The 14,580-nt window shown below is 42.1% G+C and overlaps 1 protein-coding gene across 1 annotated transcript in view; it reads left to right on the forward strand.

Annotated features, from left to right (window-relative positions):
- Positions 1-14,580, forward strand: part of ITGA9 (integrin subunit alpha 9) — a 388,944-nt gene that overhangs the window by 18,077 nt on the left and 356,287 nt on the right. The window contains exons 2-3 of the mRNA XM_050780278.1: positions 584-711; positions 2,985-3,091. Coding sequence (XP_050636235.1) covers positions 584-711; positions 2,985-3,091 — 235 coding nt within the window. The remainder of the gene's footprint in view (positions 1-583; positions 712-2,984; positions 3,092-14,580) is intronic.

The raw sequence follows: 14,580 nt of genomic DNA on the forward strand, positions 1-14,580 counted from the left end.
CTTTTCATGCATTTATTGGCCATTTGGCTTCTTTTGTGAAGTATCTATGCTTGTCTTTGGCCTATTCTATTGACTTGTCTGTATTTTTCTTATTCATCAATGAGGAGTTTTTAAAATAGATTTTGGATAGGAACCTTTTGTTGGTTGTACGTGTTCCCACCCATCCATCACAGTCTCCTGGGTAGCTGGGACTAAAAGCGTGCACTGCCATGTCTGGCGGTTTTTTTTTTTTTTTTTTTTTTTTTTTTGTTTTGTATTTTTCGTGAAGATGGGATTTGCCATGTCACCCAGGCTGGTCTGGAATTCCTGGGCTCAAGCGATCCACCCACCTCAACCTCTCAAAATGCTGGGATTACAGGCATGAGTCACCACACTCAGCCTCCTTAAGATTTAATGTGCCTGGGGAAGATCTAACAGGTTTCACTTTAGGACCTCTCCCCCAAGCCTACACAGAAAAGTATAATAATATGATTTTCAAAGCGAGCGCTCAGAGAGCCCACCCGTGGTTGGGTGAATACTTAGCCATCTGCCTCCTATTTTCTTACTCTAGGTTGTGACAGAATGCCTTTTTCTCTTGCTGCAGGGTCCTTGTGGGTGCACCAAAGGCAGATTCCAAATACAGCCCTTCAGTGAAGTCTCCTGGGGCTGTGTTTAAGTGCCGTGTTCACACCAACCCTGACCGGAGATGCACCGAACTGGACATGGCTCGAGGTGGGTGACCATTACTGCTGTGATGGAAATAGGTTCTGTACCCTTACACCTTGCTCATCTTCTTCCCAGGATGGCCTGATCATTCACCCACCCATCCATCCTTCCCTCCTTCCCTCCCTCCCTCTCTCCAACAAACATGTATTGAGTACGTAATAGTTATTAAGCACTGGGATACACCAATGAACAAAACAAACAAGGATCCTGCCATCCCGAGCCCCATAAATTAGTGGGCAAAAGAGATATTAAGACAAGTAATTGAGAGAGAAAAGACCAGAGGGAAGGTGAGTATTTGATTTGATCTAGATTGGAGGTTCAAGAAAGGTCTGGGACCTTTCGACATGATTGGAAGGATGCATAGTCATTAGCTGGGCAGGTGCAGGAAGCACAACCTCCAAACAGAGGTGCCATTTGGAAGCACAGAGTGAGGTTGTGCAGCTGGAGAGGGAGGCAGGAGAGTGGAGCACAGGAGGGCAGCAAGGCAGGCTGGGGCCAGGCCATGTGGGAAGGTGCCGGAATTTTATTCTGTATTTGAGTGGTGAGGCCACTGAAATCAATTTTGGGTATTACATTTTAACCAGGGAAAGATATGATCAGATGGATGTTTTTAAAAGCTCACTTTGGGCTGGGCATGGTGGCTCACACCTGTAATCCCATCACTTTGGGAGGCTGAGGTGGGCAGATTGTTTGAGCCCAGAAGTTCAAGACAAGCCTGGGCAACATGGTGAAAGTCCATCCTTACTAAAAATATAAATATTAGCTGAATGTGGTGATGCATGCCTGTAGACCCAGCTACTCAGGAGGCTGAGGTAGGAGGATCACTTGAGCCCAGGAGGTCGAGGGTGCAGTTAGCTGAGATTGTGCCACTGCACTCCAGCTTGGGTGACAGAGCTGAGACTCTGTCTCCAAAAAGATAAAAACATAAAAAGTGAAAGCTCACTTTGATCTAGCAGAAAATACAAGATCTTTGGAATCAGATGGTTCTGACTGGGTTCAAAGCCCAGCTGGGACTGATTGGGAATGTCCTATAGCTTCTTGGGCCTCAGTTCCCCCATCTTCAAAATCAGGACTGAGATACCTACCTCACGAGAATGGTCTTGAGAAGATTAAGTGAGACAACACGGGTGAGTACACAGAACTGTGCTTGGCACATCAGTACAAAGGAGCTATTTTGTTATAATCATCACTGCAAGCATTTCTTTCTCCGAAGTCTTTTTGCATCAAGATTTTCTAATTTTTTTTGTTTGTTTGTTTTTTGCTTTTTGTGTTTGTTTGTTTTGGAGACAGAGTCTTGCTCTGTCGCCCAGGCTAGAGTGCAGTGGCGCAAACTCGGCTCACTGCAACCTCTGCCTCCCAGGTTCAAGCGATTCTCCTGCCTCAGCCTCCCGAGTAGCTGGGATTACAGGTGTATGTTACCACCCTCAGCTAATTTTTGTGTTTTTAGTAGAGATGGGGTTTTGCCATGTTGGCCAGGCTGGTGTTGAACTTCTGGCCTCAAGTGAACCGCCCACCTCGGCCTCCCAAAGTGCTGGGATTACAGGCGTGAGCCACCGTGCCCGCCAAGATCTTCTAATTATTTTTTAAATAAAGAGTTATTGTGATTTTCTTTAGCAGAAAAAGAGGCTTGTGAACTGTTTGTTACTGGTGCATAACAAATTAAGGAGCTTGCTTCATAACATAAATCAAGGCCCTGCCTCTTTCCTTGAGAAAGCCTTGCCATGTGGTTGGGCACAGTGGCTCATGCCTATAACACCAGCACTTTGGGAGGTTGGGGTGGGCAGATCACTTGAGGTTAGGAGTTTGAGACCAGCCTGGGCAACATGGTGAAAACCCGTCTCTACTAAAAATATGAACATTAGTGGGATGTGGTGGCGCACACCTAGTGGGATGTGGTGGCGCACACCTGTAATCCCAGCTACTTGGGAGGCTGAGGCAGGACAGTCACCTCTGCCTGGGAGGCAGAGGTTGCAGTGAGCTGAGATTGTGCCACTGAACTCCAGCCTGGACGACAGAAAGAGACTGTCTCAAAAAAAACAAAAAAAAAAAAACAAAAAAAAAACAAAACGAAAAGTAAAAGAAAAAGAAAGCCTTGCTATGTGAAAAAACAGTTGTCTGGATCAAACTATAGTACATAGTGATGGAGTTGATTTACATTTTGTGGAAAGTTCCTTATTTCCTCATGGGTAATAAACATGGGGCTGTGGATCACCCTTTGAAAAGCAGCCAGCAGAACATCACTCCTCAACCCAAGTCTGGCTCTTCTCCTTTTTCTCCAGGGAAGAATCGGGGCACGTCCTGCGGAAAGACCTGCCGGGAAGACCGCGATGATGAGTGGATGGGGGTGAGCCTGGCCCGGCAGCCGAAGGCTGATGGCCGCGTGTTGGTAAGTTCCTCCTGGGGGTGCCATGGGAAGGGGGTGGCACTCTGAGAATGAGTGATCTGTTAGGAAGGCTGGAGGGCATGGTGACAAGTGCATGGCTTTGAGGTTGCTTATTCTGGACTACTGCTTAGACAAATGGCTTATCTTCTTATTTTCTTTATCTGTCAAATGTGAATAATGTCTGTCTCAAGGTGTGGCTATTGAAAAATAAAACATGTGAAAAGTGCTTTGTACATCTCATTCATTACATAGGTATTTGTGTGTGTGTGTGTGTGTGTGTGTGTCTTAAATTGAGGTATAATTTACAGTACACAAATCTTAAAATTACAGTCTTGATTTTCACAATTGTACACACCTGTGTAACCCTATGCCCACCGAAATATAGAATATTTCCATCATCCCAAAAGTCTCCTGTGTCTCTTTCCAGCCAACTCCTCCCACCCGAGACAACCACTGCTGTGATTTGTATTATATATTACTTTTGCTTTTTCCAGAATTTCATATAAATAGAATCCTACAGTGTGTGCTCTTTTATATAAGGCTTCTTTCACTCAAAATAATGTTTTCTGAAATTAACCCCTGTTGTATGTATCAGTAGTTCATTCCCATTTATGTCTACGTAATATTACATTTTATGAAACAAATGTTATTTTTAACTAGTCATTTATTGGACCTCCAAAGCACCTATGATGTATTCTGATCCGTGGGTGCTTTGAGGGAGATAAAAAGAGAAGTCTTTGCCTTTGAGACTCCTGAGATCCTGGAGTTATGCTGTGCAGTAAGGTAGCCACCAGCCCTGTGTACTTATTTAAACTCAAATGTATCCAAATTAAACTAGAAATTCAGTTTTCTAGTCATATTAGCCACATTTAAATGGCTCAGTAATCACAAATGGTTACTGGCTACTCTATTGGAAAGCACAGAGAGAGAATATTTTCATCATCACAGCAAGTTTTATCAGACTCAACACAAAAGGATTTCTAACTGCTGCAGAGATTTTGTTTTTGTCAGTTTTTCCTTTAAACTTTTCTATGCGGTATAATACTGAAGCACTTAACACACCCAGCTGTGAGTGTACAGCCTGGTGGGGTTTTTTTCACTCATGTACACTTATGCATCCCCATTGCCAGTACCCCAGAAAGACCCCTGCACCCTTTCCCAGTCAGTTCCTCTGCCCCTGGTGAGTGAGCCACTATTCTGACTTCATAGGCTTTCTCTTGCCCTTGACTTCTATCAGAAACTGTATGAAGATTTTTATTATAAAAGCGTAAGCCCAAGAAGGGAAAGTAATACTAGCTATCGCTTATGGAGGGCTTCCTTTGGGTCACATGCTGCAAAGCTGAGGGTTTCATGTGTATTTTATCCCAGGGGAAACAGGTTTTCCTTAAGGAACTAGGCAAAGTGTTTTTGTCGCCTCTCTAAGGAGCCCACTTTTATGTTAAACTTCTTCATGGCATAAGCTGTTAATCCGAATTCCATCCTCAGCACAATTAAGCATCTCCCCCTTGTTGGGCCCCTCAGGGGAGGAGGAAGCAGCTGGATGCTGTCGCCAGCATCATGGGGGCCTCCCTCCTGGAAGCCATTGTAGGTCCTGCAGAGGCTCCCTGAGCCCGCTGTTTGCCTTGGTTTCCAGTCCTTTCATCACTGTGGTGGCCGGCCCTGGACCCTCTCCAAATTTCCACATTCCTCCAGGCATGGTGGCCTGACCCTGACTGGACAAATGGGCCCCAGAGGGGCTGAACCCTTGTCTACCATTCTGGGGAAAGAAAGGGAAGAAGCTGACTCATCTATAAATCAAAGGGTAGCCCAAGGTCCTGATTCAGAACAAAGAGGAGGTGGTGGCCCCATGACAGCACAACACAAAATGCTCTTAAGGGCATCGAGCCTAGAGTCAGAGTTTGTGCCTGTGAAAATATTTCCTCTCTGCAAGGAAGGATAACCTCTCTGTGGCTGAGGGCTTGTTTCCAGAGGGGCAAGACAGAATTCTGTATTACCACAGATCAGTATCACAACGGATTCGTTTCTGGGGACAGTGAACAGCAATGAGGATCACAAGGAAGATTTAGCAAAGGGAGCCAAGAAGGCAGCGCTGGAGCATTTGTGGATAATGGTGCCATGGATAGTCCTGTCTAATTAATTGCATGCAGGGCTATTTTTTAAATGTTTTATGAAATAATTACATCATCTACTCAATAAGCCACTGTATATGTGTGCTAGGCAAAGAGGAGCATCAGACACCATCTGCTTTCCTGTGCCTTTTGTTTGTTTTTCTAATTGTGATCAAACACATAACATAAAACTTACCACCTTAACCATTTTGAGTGTACAGTAGTGGTAACTGTATGGCACATTGTTGTACAACAAGCCATTAAACTTTATCTTGCAAAACATACATCCATTGAACAACAACTCTCCTTTTTCTCCTTCCCCTGGTTCCTGGCAACAACTATTGTATTTCTGTTAAGAGTTTGACTACTTTAGATCTCATGTAAGTGGAGTCATGTGGTGTTCGTTCTTTGGTGATGAGCTTATTTCATTTAGCATAATGTCCTCAAGGTTCATCCATGTTGTAACGTGTGACTGGATCTCCTTCCTTTTTTTTTTTTTTTTTTTTTTTTTTTTTTTTTTGAGACAGAGTCTTGCTCTGTCGCCCAGGCTGGAGTGCAGCGGCTGGATCTCAGCTCACTGCAAGCTCCGCCTCCCGGGTTTACGCCATTCTCCTGCCTCAGCCTCCTGAGTAGGTGGGACTACAGGCGCCCGCCACCTCGCCCGGCTAGTTTTTTGTATTTTTTTAGTAGAGACGGGGTTTCACCGTGTTAGCCAGGATGGTCTTGATCTCCTGACCTTGTGATCCGCCCGTCTCGGCCTCCCAAAGTGCTGGGATTACAGGCTTGAGCCACTGCACCCGGCCGGATCTCCTTCCTTTTTAAAGGCAGAATAATATTTCATTGTGTGAATTCACCACGTTTTCTTTATTCATCTGTTGATGGACATTTAGGTTGGTTCTATCTTCTGGCTGCTATGATGAATGCTCCTATAAATGTGTACTAATATCTCTTTGAGATCTTGTTTTCAATTCTTTTGGGTATCCACCCAGAAGTGGGGTTACTGGATCATATGGTACTTCTATTTTTAATTTTTGAGAAGCCTCCATACTATTTTCCCAAGTAGCTGCAGCATTTTAAATTCTCACCAGCAGTGCACAAGGGTTTCAATGGCTCCACATCCTTGCCAACATTTATTGTTTTCTGATTTTTTTTTTTTAATAGTGGCCCTCCTAATGGGTGTGAGATAATATTTTATTGTGATTTTGGTTTGCATTTCCCTGGTGATTAGTAACACTGAGCATTGTTTCATCTGCTCGTTGGTCATTTTATATCTTTTTTGGAGAAATGTTTAGGTCTTTTGCCCAATTTTAAATTGGATTGTTTCATTTTTATTGTTGTCGAGTTATCCTCATGGCTTTTTGCACATGGGCAGTCTTGCTAGGAAAGGCTTGTCCTAAGTCCCCTCTGCCCCTGTCCCACTCTGTCCTCGGCACTCCTCTTTTTTTCCCTGTATAGGCTCTGCCTCCTCCGTGAAGCCTGTTAAGGGTTTTCTGGAACAAGCTGAGCATCTTTTGTGTCATTAGGATCTCAACATCATCTCGTTACTTATATTGTGTGTATAATTTATTTTGTGGCCATATGTCCCCTTTTGTGGAAGCCACTTGGGGATAGAGACCAGATCTTCTACCAGTTTCATTCTCAGCATCTGGAGGACATCTCTCTAAGGAATGGCATCTGAAAGTGTGTTTGAATAATACTGGGACTGAGGGTCAATGTTAAAACAATTAGAAACCAAATTAGTTGCCTTCTTTTCTTGGTGGCTGATTCTAAGTGGCTGATGGAAACACCAGGAAAAATTCTATAAAATGTTCATTGGGAATGACAGGCCAAAACAAGATACAGCAAGTGGCTGCCTAGTCCATATTTACGTTTGGAGGCCTCAAAGCCATTTGCTTTTTCTTTAATGTTTCAATCCTACCTGTCAGAGCTTTCTGGGAGGCAAGTATTTACTTTTAAATTAAAAATAGGAGGGATGTGTGTTGTTCAGATGCCTTTTGAGAACTTGAGAGGTGCCTGGGGGTATTGGCAAGAGACCAGTATCCCCAAGGAGCACAATATTGGATTCCAAGGTTGGATTTGAAGAGGGAGAGGTGGACTGGCTTTTTTGAAAGTGGTGTCTGGTGCTGATAGAAAAGCTAAGAACAAATGGAGAATTTGAAAGCTGCAATGGGGCGTGAAATGTCTCAGTGACCAATGGCATTATGTGGACCATGGACCCAGCAACCAGCTCTGGCAAGAACCAGATTGTCAGCCTGGCCTGGCAGGTTGACCTTAGCTTAGTGTCTGCCCATCTCAGGTCCATGGACACTGTTGCATCTTCCAGGTTTTCCCCAGAAACAAATGATACTGCATGCAAAGATAGCATCAGGATTAGAGGCAAGCCCCTCCCCTTCTCACTCTCTCAGCCTGAGCTCCCCGTGTGCAGATGACATTTTAAAAAATGAGCAGGGAGGGGAATCACTTCTTGAAATAACCACTGAACAAGCTCTGTATAGGCATTGACTGCTGCTCTGAGACTTTGGAGGGCAATCAAAATGTTCAACTCTAATGTCGCCCCTTTTCATCAGACTTGCCAAGGCTCAGATAACGAATAATTTAAGCTTCTAGATTCTGTGCAGGAGCAGTATTCTCTGGTTCTCTTTGTCATTTCCTTTCTAAATATCAGGGCTGTCCTTATCTGTTCGGTGCTTCCTATCTCTCCATTTTTTTTTTCAAAGTCACAGGGTACATTTTTGCATTTACTTCTGTTGCTCTGTTTCCTGATTTTTTTTTAAAGTGAACTTTTTATTGAGCTGTAATACACATGCAGAAAAAGGTATAAATCATCAATGTACACCTCAATTAATTTTCATTAGGTGAACATCCTCAGAATAACATTTTCACACTCCAGCAGCTCCTTCCCAATGCCCCTCCTGGCCACTTCCTCCTTCTCCTCAGTTGGGGAGCTTCTTGGGGGAGTCTCATGGCATCACAGCCTCACTGTGATCTTGCTCCCCACCACACTCCTTTCTCAGCAGCCAGGCCCAGTTGTGGCCATGCACTGTGGACCTGGATGCGTGACAAAGGCTTTGGCCATCTTTATGGCAGGTGGGAATGTAGGAGTGTTGGCAGGATGTACCTTTGTGGCCGAGGCACCCAGAAAGTGCCAGTACCCACCTCTAGGAGGGATGTGTTTTTTCCATACAACAAGAAAGGCCTTTGAAAAAAAGTGTTTATTTTCTTTCTTTTTTTCCTGTTTTGGGAGGAAAAACAATCTTTATAACTAGAAATGTGTCAGATTCTAAGATTTGGAGTGGGACAAGGTCCTCCTCCCCCTTTCTTATGATTAATTGAAATCTGAGTTTGAGCAATTCTTGCAAGAACGCTCTCCTTCTTCTGTTCTTCTTCTCTGCTTGGTCCCCATTCCTCCCTCACAGCCGAACTCATTTGGAGAGATTGATGGAATTACTAATGCTTTGGAGACAGTCCCTAGGAATTTTTTTAAAATGTAGTGGTCAGATTGACATGTGTGTATATATAATGATAATCAAGGCTAAACACAGTCTTCTTTTTCTGTAATTTATATTCAGAGACACTTTGCATTGTTTTCCTACATGAATCCTTCCTTTGACAGTTTGATCTCTGACCTCCCAGAATGCTTTAATTTTAGTTTAGTATGAAATGCAATATTTGGATCTTCTAGGAATTCTCCAAGATCACCCCTTAAATAGTTTACGGCACTTAAAAAATGAGACAATACACCAGACATTAAATACAGCAAAGCCTTCCTATAAGTGTCAGTGTGCAGCTGGCTGTCAGACAGCACTGTGATAAACATCCGCCTCTTTTCACAGCCCCTCCAACTCAGAAATACAATAAAACATGGTCAACCCTTGAAGCCAAGGGCTTTGCTAAGTCCAAAAACTTAGCAAAACCAAAACATAACTGATTTATCCACAAATTAGATAACAATAAGTGATTCAAGTTTGCGAGCCATAAGAATTAAGTCAGAATTTTAAAAATCAATTATTTAGCAGTATGGAGTGATTATTTACTTAGTAATATATTTTTTGTAATTCTTTGCCTCTTATCATTTCAGTCTATTTAGAAACCTGCTATTTCAGCACAAAACAGTATCAAGTAGAGGAATGAATGTGGTTTGCAGCAGAAAAAATAAAAATAGATTGTTTTCTATAGCTTAATGCCATATGACAAGAAGCAGAATGTGGGCAAGCTCAGGTTTTGAGAGTCGTTCTGAGTGTGTCCTCGTTAGCCACTGGGCAGAGAGTGGCCTTGTCAAGGGCCTTGGTGGCAGTGGCTGGAAGGATGAAGAGCAGAGAACTTAGAAGGCTGTGATCTTATCATAGAATGACGTCAGGGAGAACCAAGCCCCGAGAGCCCCCTCACTCACTCAGTGACCTGGGACATTCCATTCGACCCCTGAGTGGTTATTTCAGGTGTCCTGGGACCTGTGGCAGTGGGGCTGTAAAGAGGATAAAGTCACCAGGCCTGCCCCAGTGGGTGGGTTTTGATGGCCTCTCAGGTAGGAATGAGAAGTTTTAAGATGGAAAATCCTTCATGGTGAAACAAGGAAGACTCAGCATTCATGGATTCCAGTGCTGTTTGCAGCACTTACTAGCTCTGCCACTTAGGCAAAGCACTCTCTGATATGCAGTGCTCTTGTACAGCAAATGGGAATTCTAAAGACACCTCTGCTCACCTTCCAGGGTTGCAAAAGAGGTCAGAGGTAGGCCATAACAATACTCAATGTTATCAGTTACGAAAACTGCATTTGAGGGAGGCAAACCAAGATGTTAAAAACTGATTATTTTCAAAAGCAAAAATATATATATATATATATAATACTTTAAGTTCTAGGGTACATGTGCACAATGTGCAGGTTTGTTACATATGTATACATGTGCCATGTTGGTGTGCTGCACCCATTAACTCGTCATTTACATTAGGTATATCTCCTAATGCTATCCCTCCCCCCAACCCCCTCCCCACAATAGGCCCTGGTGTGTGACGTTCCCGTTCCTGTGTCCAAGTGATCTGATTGTTCAATTCCCACCTATGAGTGAGAACATGCAGTGTTTGGTTTTCTGTTCTTGCGATAGTTTGCTGAGAATGATGGTTTCCAGCTTCATCCATGTTCCTGCAAAGGACATGAACTCATCCTTTTTTATGGCTGCATAGTATTTCATGGTGTATATGTGCCACATTTTCTTAATCCAGTCTGTCAGTGATGGACATTTGGGTTGATTCCAAGTCTTTGCTATTGTGAATAGTGCCACAATAAACATACGTGTGCATGGGTCTTTATAGCAGCATGATTTATAATCCTTTGGGTATATACCCAGTACTGGGATGGCTGGGTCAAATGGTATTTCTAGTTCTAGATCTTTGAGGAATCGCCACACTGTTTTCCATAATGGTTGAACTAGTTTACAGTCCCACCAACAGTGTAAAAGTGTTCCTATTTCTCCACATCCTCTCCAGCACCTGTTGTTTCCTGACTTTTTAATGATTGCCATTCTAACTGGTGTGAGATGGTATCTCATTGTGGTTTTGATTTGCATTTCTCTGATGGCAAGTGATGATGAGCATTTTTTCACGTGTCTGTTGGCTGTATAAATGTCTTCTTTTGAGAAGTTTCTGTTCATATCCTTTGCCCACTTTTTGATGGGGTTGTTTGTTTTTTTCTTGTGAATTGGTTTGAGTTCTTTGTAAGTTCTGGATATTAGCCCTTTGTCAGATGAATAGATTGCAAAAATTTTCTCCCATTCTGTAGGTTGCCTGTTCACTCTGATGATAGTTTGTTTTGCTGTACGGAAGCTCTTTAGTTTAATGAGATCCCATTTGTCAATTTTGGCTTTTGTTGCTGTTGCTTTTGGTGTTTTAGACATGAAGTCCTTTCCCATGCCTATGTCCTGAATGGTATTACCTAGGTTTTCTTCTAGGGTTTTTATGGTTTTAGGTCCAACATTTAAGTCTCTAATCCGTCTTGAATTAATTTTCGTATAAGGAGTAAGGAAAGGTTCCAGTTTCAGCTTTCTACTTCAGCCAATTTTCCCAGCACCATTTATTAAATAGGGAATCCTTTCCCCATTTCTTGTTTTTGTCAGGTTTGTCAAAGATCGGATGGCTGTAGATGTGTGGTATTATTTCTGAGGGCTCTGTTCTGTTCCATTGGTCTATATCTCTGTTTTGGTACCAGTACCATGCTGTTTTGGTTGCGGTAGCCTTGTAGTATGGTTTGAAGTCAGGTAGCATGATGCCTCCAGTTTTGTTCTTTTTGCTTAGGATTGTCTTGGCAATGGGGCTCTTTTTAGGTTCCATATGAACTTTAAAGCAGTTTTTTCCAATTCTGTGAAGAAAGTCATTGGTAGCTTGATGGGGATGGCATTGAATCTATAAATTACCTTGGGCAGGATGGCCATTTTCGTGATATTGATTCTTCCTATCCATGAGCATGGTATGTTCTTCCATTTGTTTGTGTCCTCTTTTATTTCACTGAGCAGTGATTTGTAGTTCTCCTTGAAGAGTTCCTTCACATCCCTTGTAAGTTGGATTCCTAGGTATTTTATTCTCTTTGAAGCAATTGTGAATGGAAGTTCATTCATGATTTGGCTCTCTGTTTGTTACTGGTGTATAAGAATGCTTGTGATTTTCGCACATTGATTTTGTATCCTGAGACTTTGCTGAAGTTGCTTATCAGCTTAAGGAGATTTGGGGCTGAGATGATGGGGTTTTCTAAATATACAATCATGTCATCTGCAAACAGGGACAATTTGACTTCTTCTTTTCCTAATTGAATACCCTTTATTTCTTTCTTTTGCCTGATTGCCCTAGCCAGAACTTTCAACACTATGTTGAATAGGAGTAGTGAGAGAGGGCATCCCTGTCTTGTGCCAGTTTTCAAAGGAAATGCTTCCAGTTTTTGCCCATTCAGTATGATATTGGCTGTGGGTTTGTCATAAATAGCTCTTATTATTTTGAGATACGTTCCATCAATGCTGAATTTATTGAGCGTTTTTAGCATGAAGGGCTGTTGAATTTTGTCAAAGGCCTTTTCTGCATCTATTGAGATAATCATTGGTTTTTGTCTTTGGTTCTGTTTATATGCTGGGTTACATTTATTGATTTGCATTTGTTGAACCAGCCTTGCATCCCAGGGATGAAGCCCACTTGATCATGGTGGATAAGCTTTTTGATGTGCTGCTGGATTCAGTTTGCCAGTGTTTTATTGAGGATTTTGCATCGATGTTCATCAGGGATATTGGTCTAAAATTCTCTTTTTTTGTTGTGTCTCTGCCAGGCTTTGGTATCGGGATGATGTTGGCCTCATAAAATGAGTTAGGGAGGATTCCCTCTTTTTCTATTGATTGGAATAGTTTCAGAAGGAATGGTACCAGCTCCTCCTTGTACCAGAGGGTAGAATTCGGCTGTGAATCCGTGGTCCTGGATTTTTTTTGGTTGGTAGGCTATTAATAATTGCCTCAATTTCAGAGGCTGCTATTGGTCTATTCAGGGATTCAACTTCTTCCTGGTTTAGTCTTGGCAGAGTGTAAGTGTCCAGGAAATTATCCATTTCTTCTAGATTTTCTAGTTTATTTGCGTAGAGGTGTTTATAGCATTCTCTGATGGTAGTTTTTATTTCTGTGGGGTCAGTGGTGATATCCCCTTTATCATTTTTTATTGCGTCTATTTGATTCTTCTCTCTTTTCTTCTTTATTAGTCTTGCTAGCAGTCTATCAATTTTGTTGATGTTTTCCAAAAACCAGCTCTTGGATTCATTAATTTTTTGAAGGGTTTTTTGTGTCTCTGTCTTCTTCAGTTCTGCTCTGATCTTAGTTATTTCTTGCCTTCTGCTAGCTTTTGAATGTGTTTGCTCTTGCTTCTCTAGTTCTTTTAATTGTGATGTTAGGGTGTCAATTTTAGATCTTTCCTGCTTTCTCTTGTGGGCATTTAGTGCTATAAATTTCCCTCTACACACTGCTTTAAATGTGTGCCAGAGATTCTGGTATATTGTATCTTTGTTCTCATTGGTTTCAAAAAACATCTTTATTTCTGCCTTGGTTTTGTTATGTACCCAGTAGTCATTCAGGAGCAGATTGTTCAGTTTCCATGTAGTTGAGCGGTTTTGATTGAGTTTCTTAGTCCTGAGTTCTAGTTTGATTGCACTGTGGTCTGAGAGACAGTTTGTTTTAATTTCTGTTCTTTTACATTTACTGAGGAGTGCTTTACTTCCCACTATGTGGTCAATTTTGGAATAAGTGCGATGTGGTGCTGAGAAGAATGTATATTCTATTGATTTGGGGTGGAGAGTTCTGTAGATGTCTATTAGGTCTGCTTGGTGCAGAGTTGAGTTCAATCCCTGGATATCCTTGTTAACTTTCTGTCTCGTTGGTCTGTCTAATGTTGACAGTGGGGTGTTAAAGTCTCCCATTATTATTGTATGGGAGTCTAAGTCTTGTTGTAAGTCTCTAAGGACTTTATGAATCTGGGTGCTCCTGTATTGGGTACATATATATTTAGGATAGTTAGCTCTTCTTGTTGAATTGATCCCTTTACCATTATGTAATGGCCTTCTTTATCTCTTGATCTTTGTTGGTTTAAAGACTGTTTTATCAGAGACTAGGATTGCAACCCCTGCCTTTTTTTGTTTTCCATTTGCTTGGTAGATCTTCCTCCATCCCTTTATTTTGAGCCTATGTGTGTCTCTGCATGTGAGATGGGTCTCCTGAATACAGCAAACTGATGGGTCTTGACTCTTTATCCAATTTGCCAGTCTGTGTCTTTTAATTGGACCATTTAGTCCATTTACATTTAAGGTTAATATTGTTATGTGTGAACTTCATCCTGTCATTATGATATTAACTGGTTATTTTGCTTGTTAGTTGATGCATTTTCTTCCTAGCATTGATGGTCTTTACATTTTGGCATGTTTTTGCAATGTCTGGTACCGGTTGTTCCTTTCCATGTTTAGTGCTTCCTTCAGGATCTCTTGTAGGGCAGGCCTGGTGGTAACAAAATCTCTAAGCATTTGCTTGTCTGTAAAGGATTTTATTTCTCCTTCACTTATGAAACTTAGTTTGGCTGGGTATGAAATTCTGGGTTTAAAATTCTTCTTTAAGAATGTTGAATATTGGCCCCACTCTCATCTGGCTTGCAGAGTTTCTGCCGAGAGATCTGCTGTTAGTCTGATGGGCTTCCCTTTGTGGGTAACCTGACCTTTCTCTCTGGCTGCCGTTAACATTTTTTCTTCATTTCAACTTTGGTGAATCTGACAATTATGTGTCTTGGAGTTGCTCTTCTCGAGGAGTATCTTTGTGGCATTCTTTGCATTTCCTGAATTTGAATGTTGGCCTGCCTTGCTAGGTTGGGGAAGTTCTCCTGGAT

Source organism: Macaca thibetana, chromosome 2 (genome assembly GCF_024542745.1).
Source record: "Macaca thibetana thibetana isolate TM-01 chromosome 2, ASM2454274v1, whole genome shotgun sequence".
Classification (NCBI taxonomy): domain Eukaryota; kingdom Metazoa; phylum Chordata; class Mammalia; order Primates; family Cercopithecidae; genus Macaca; species Macaca thibetana.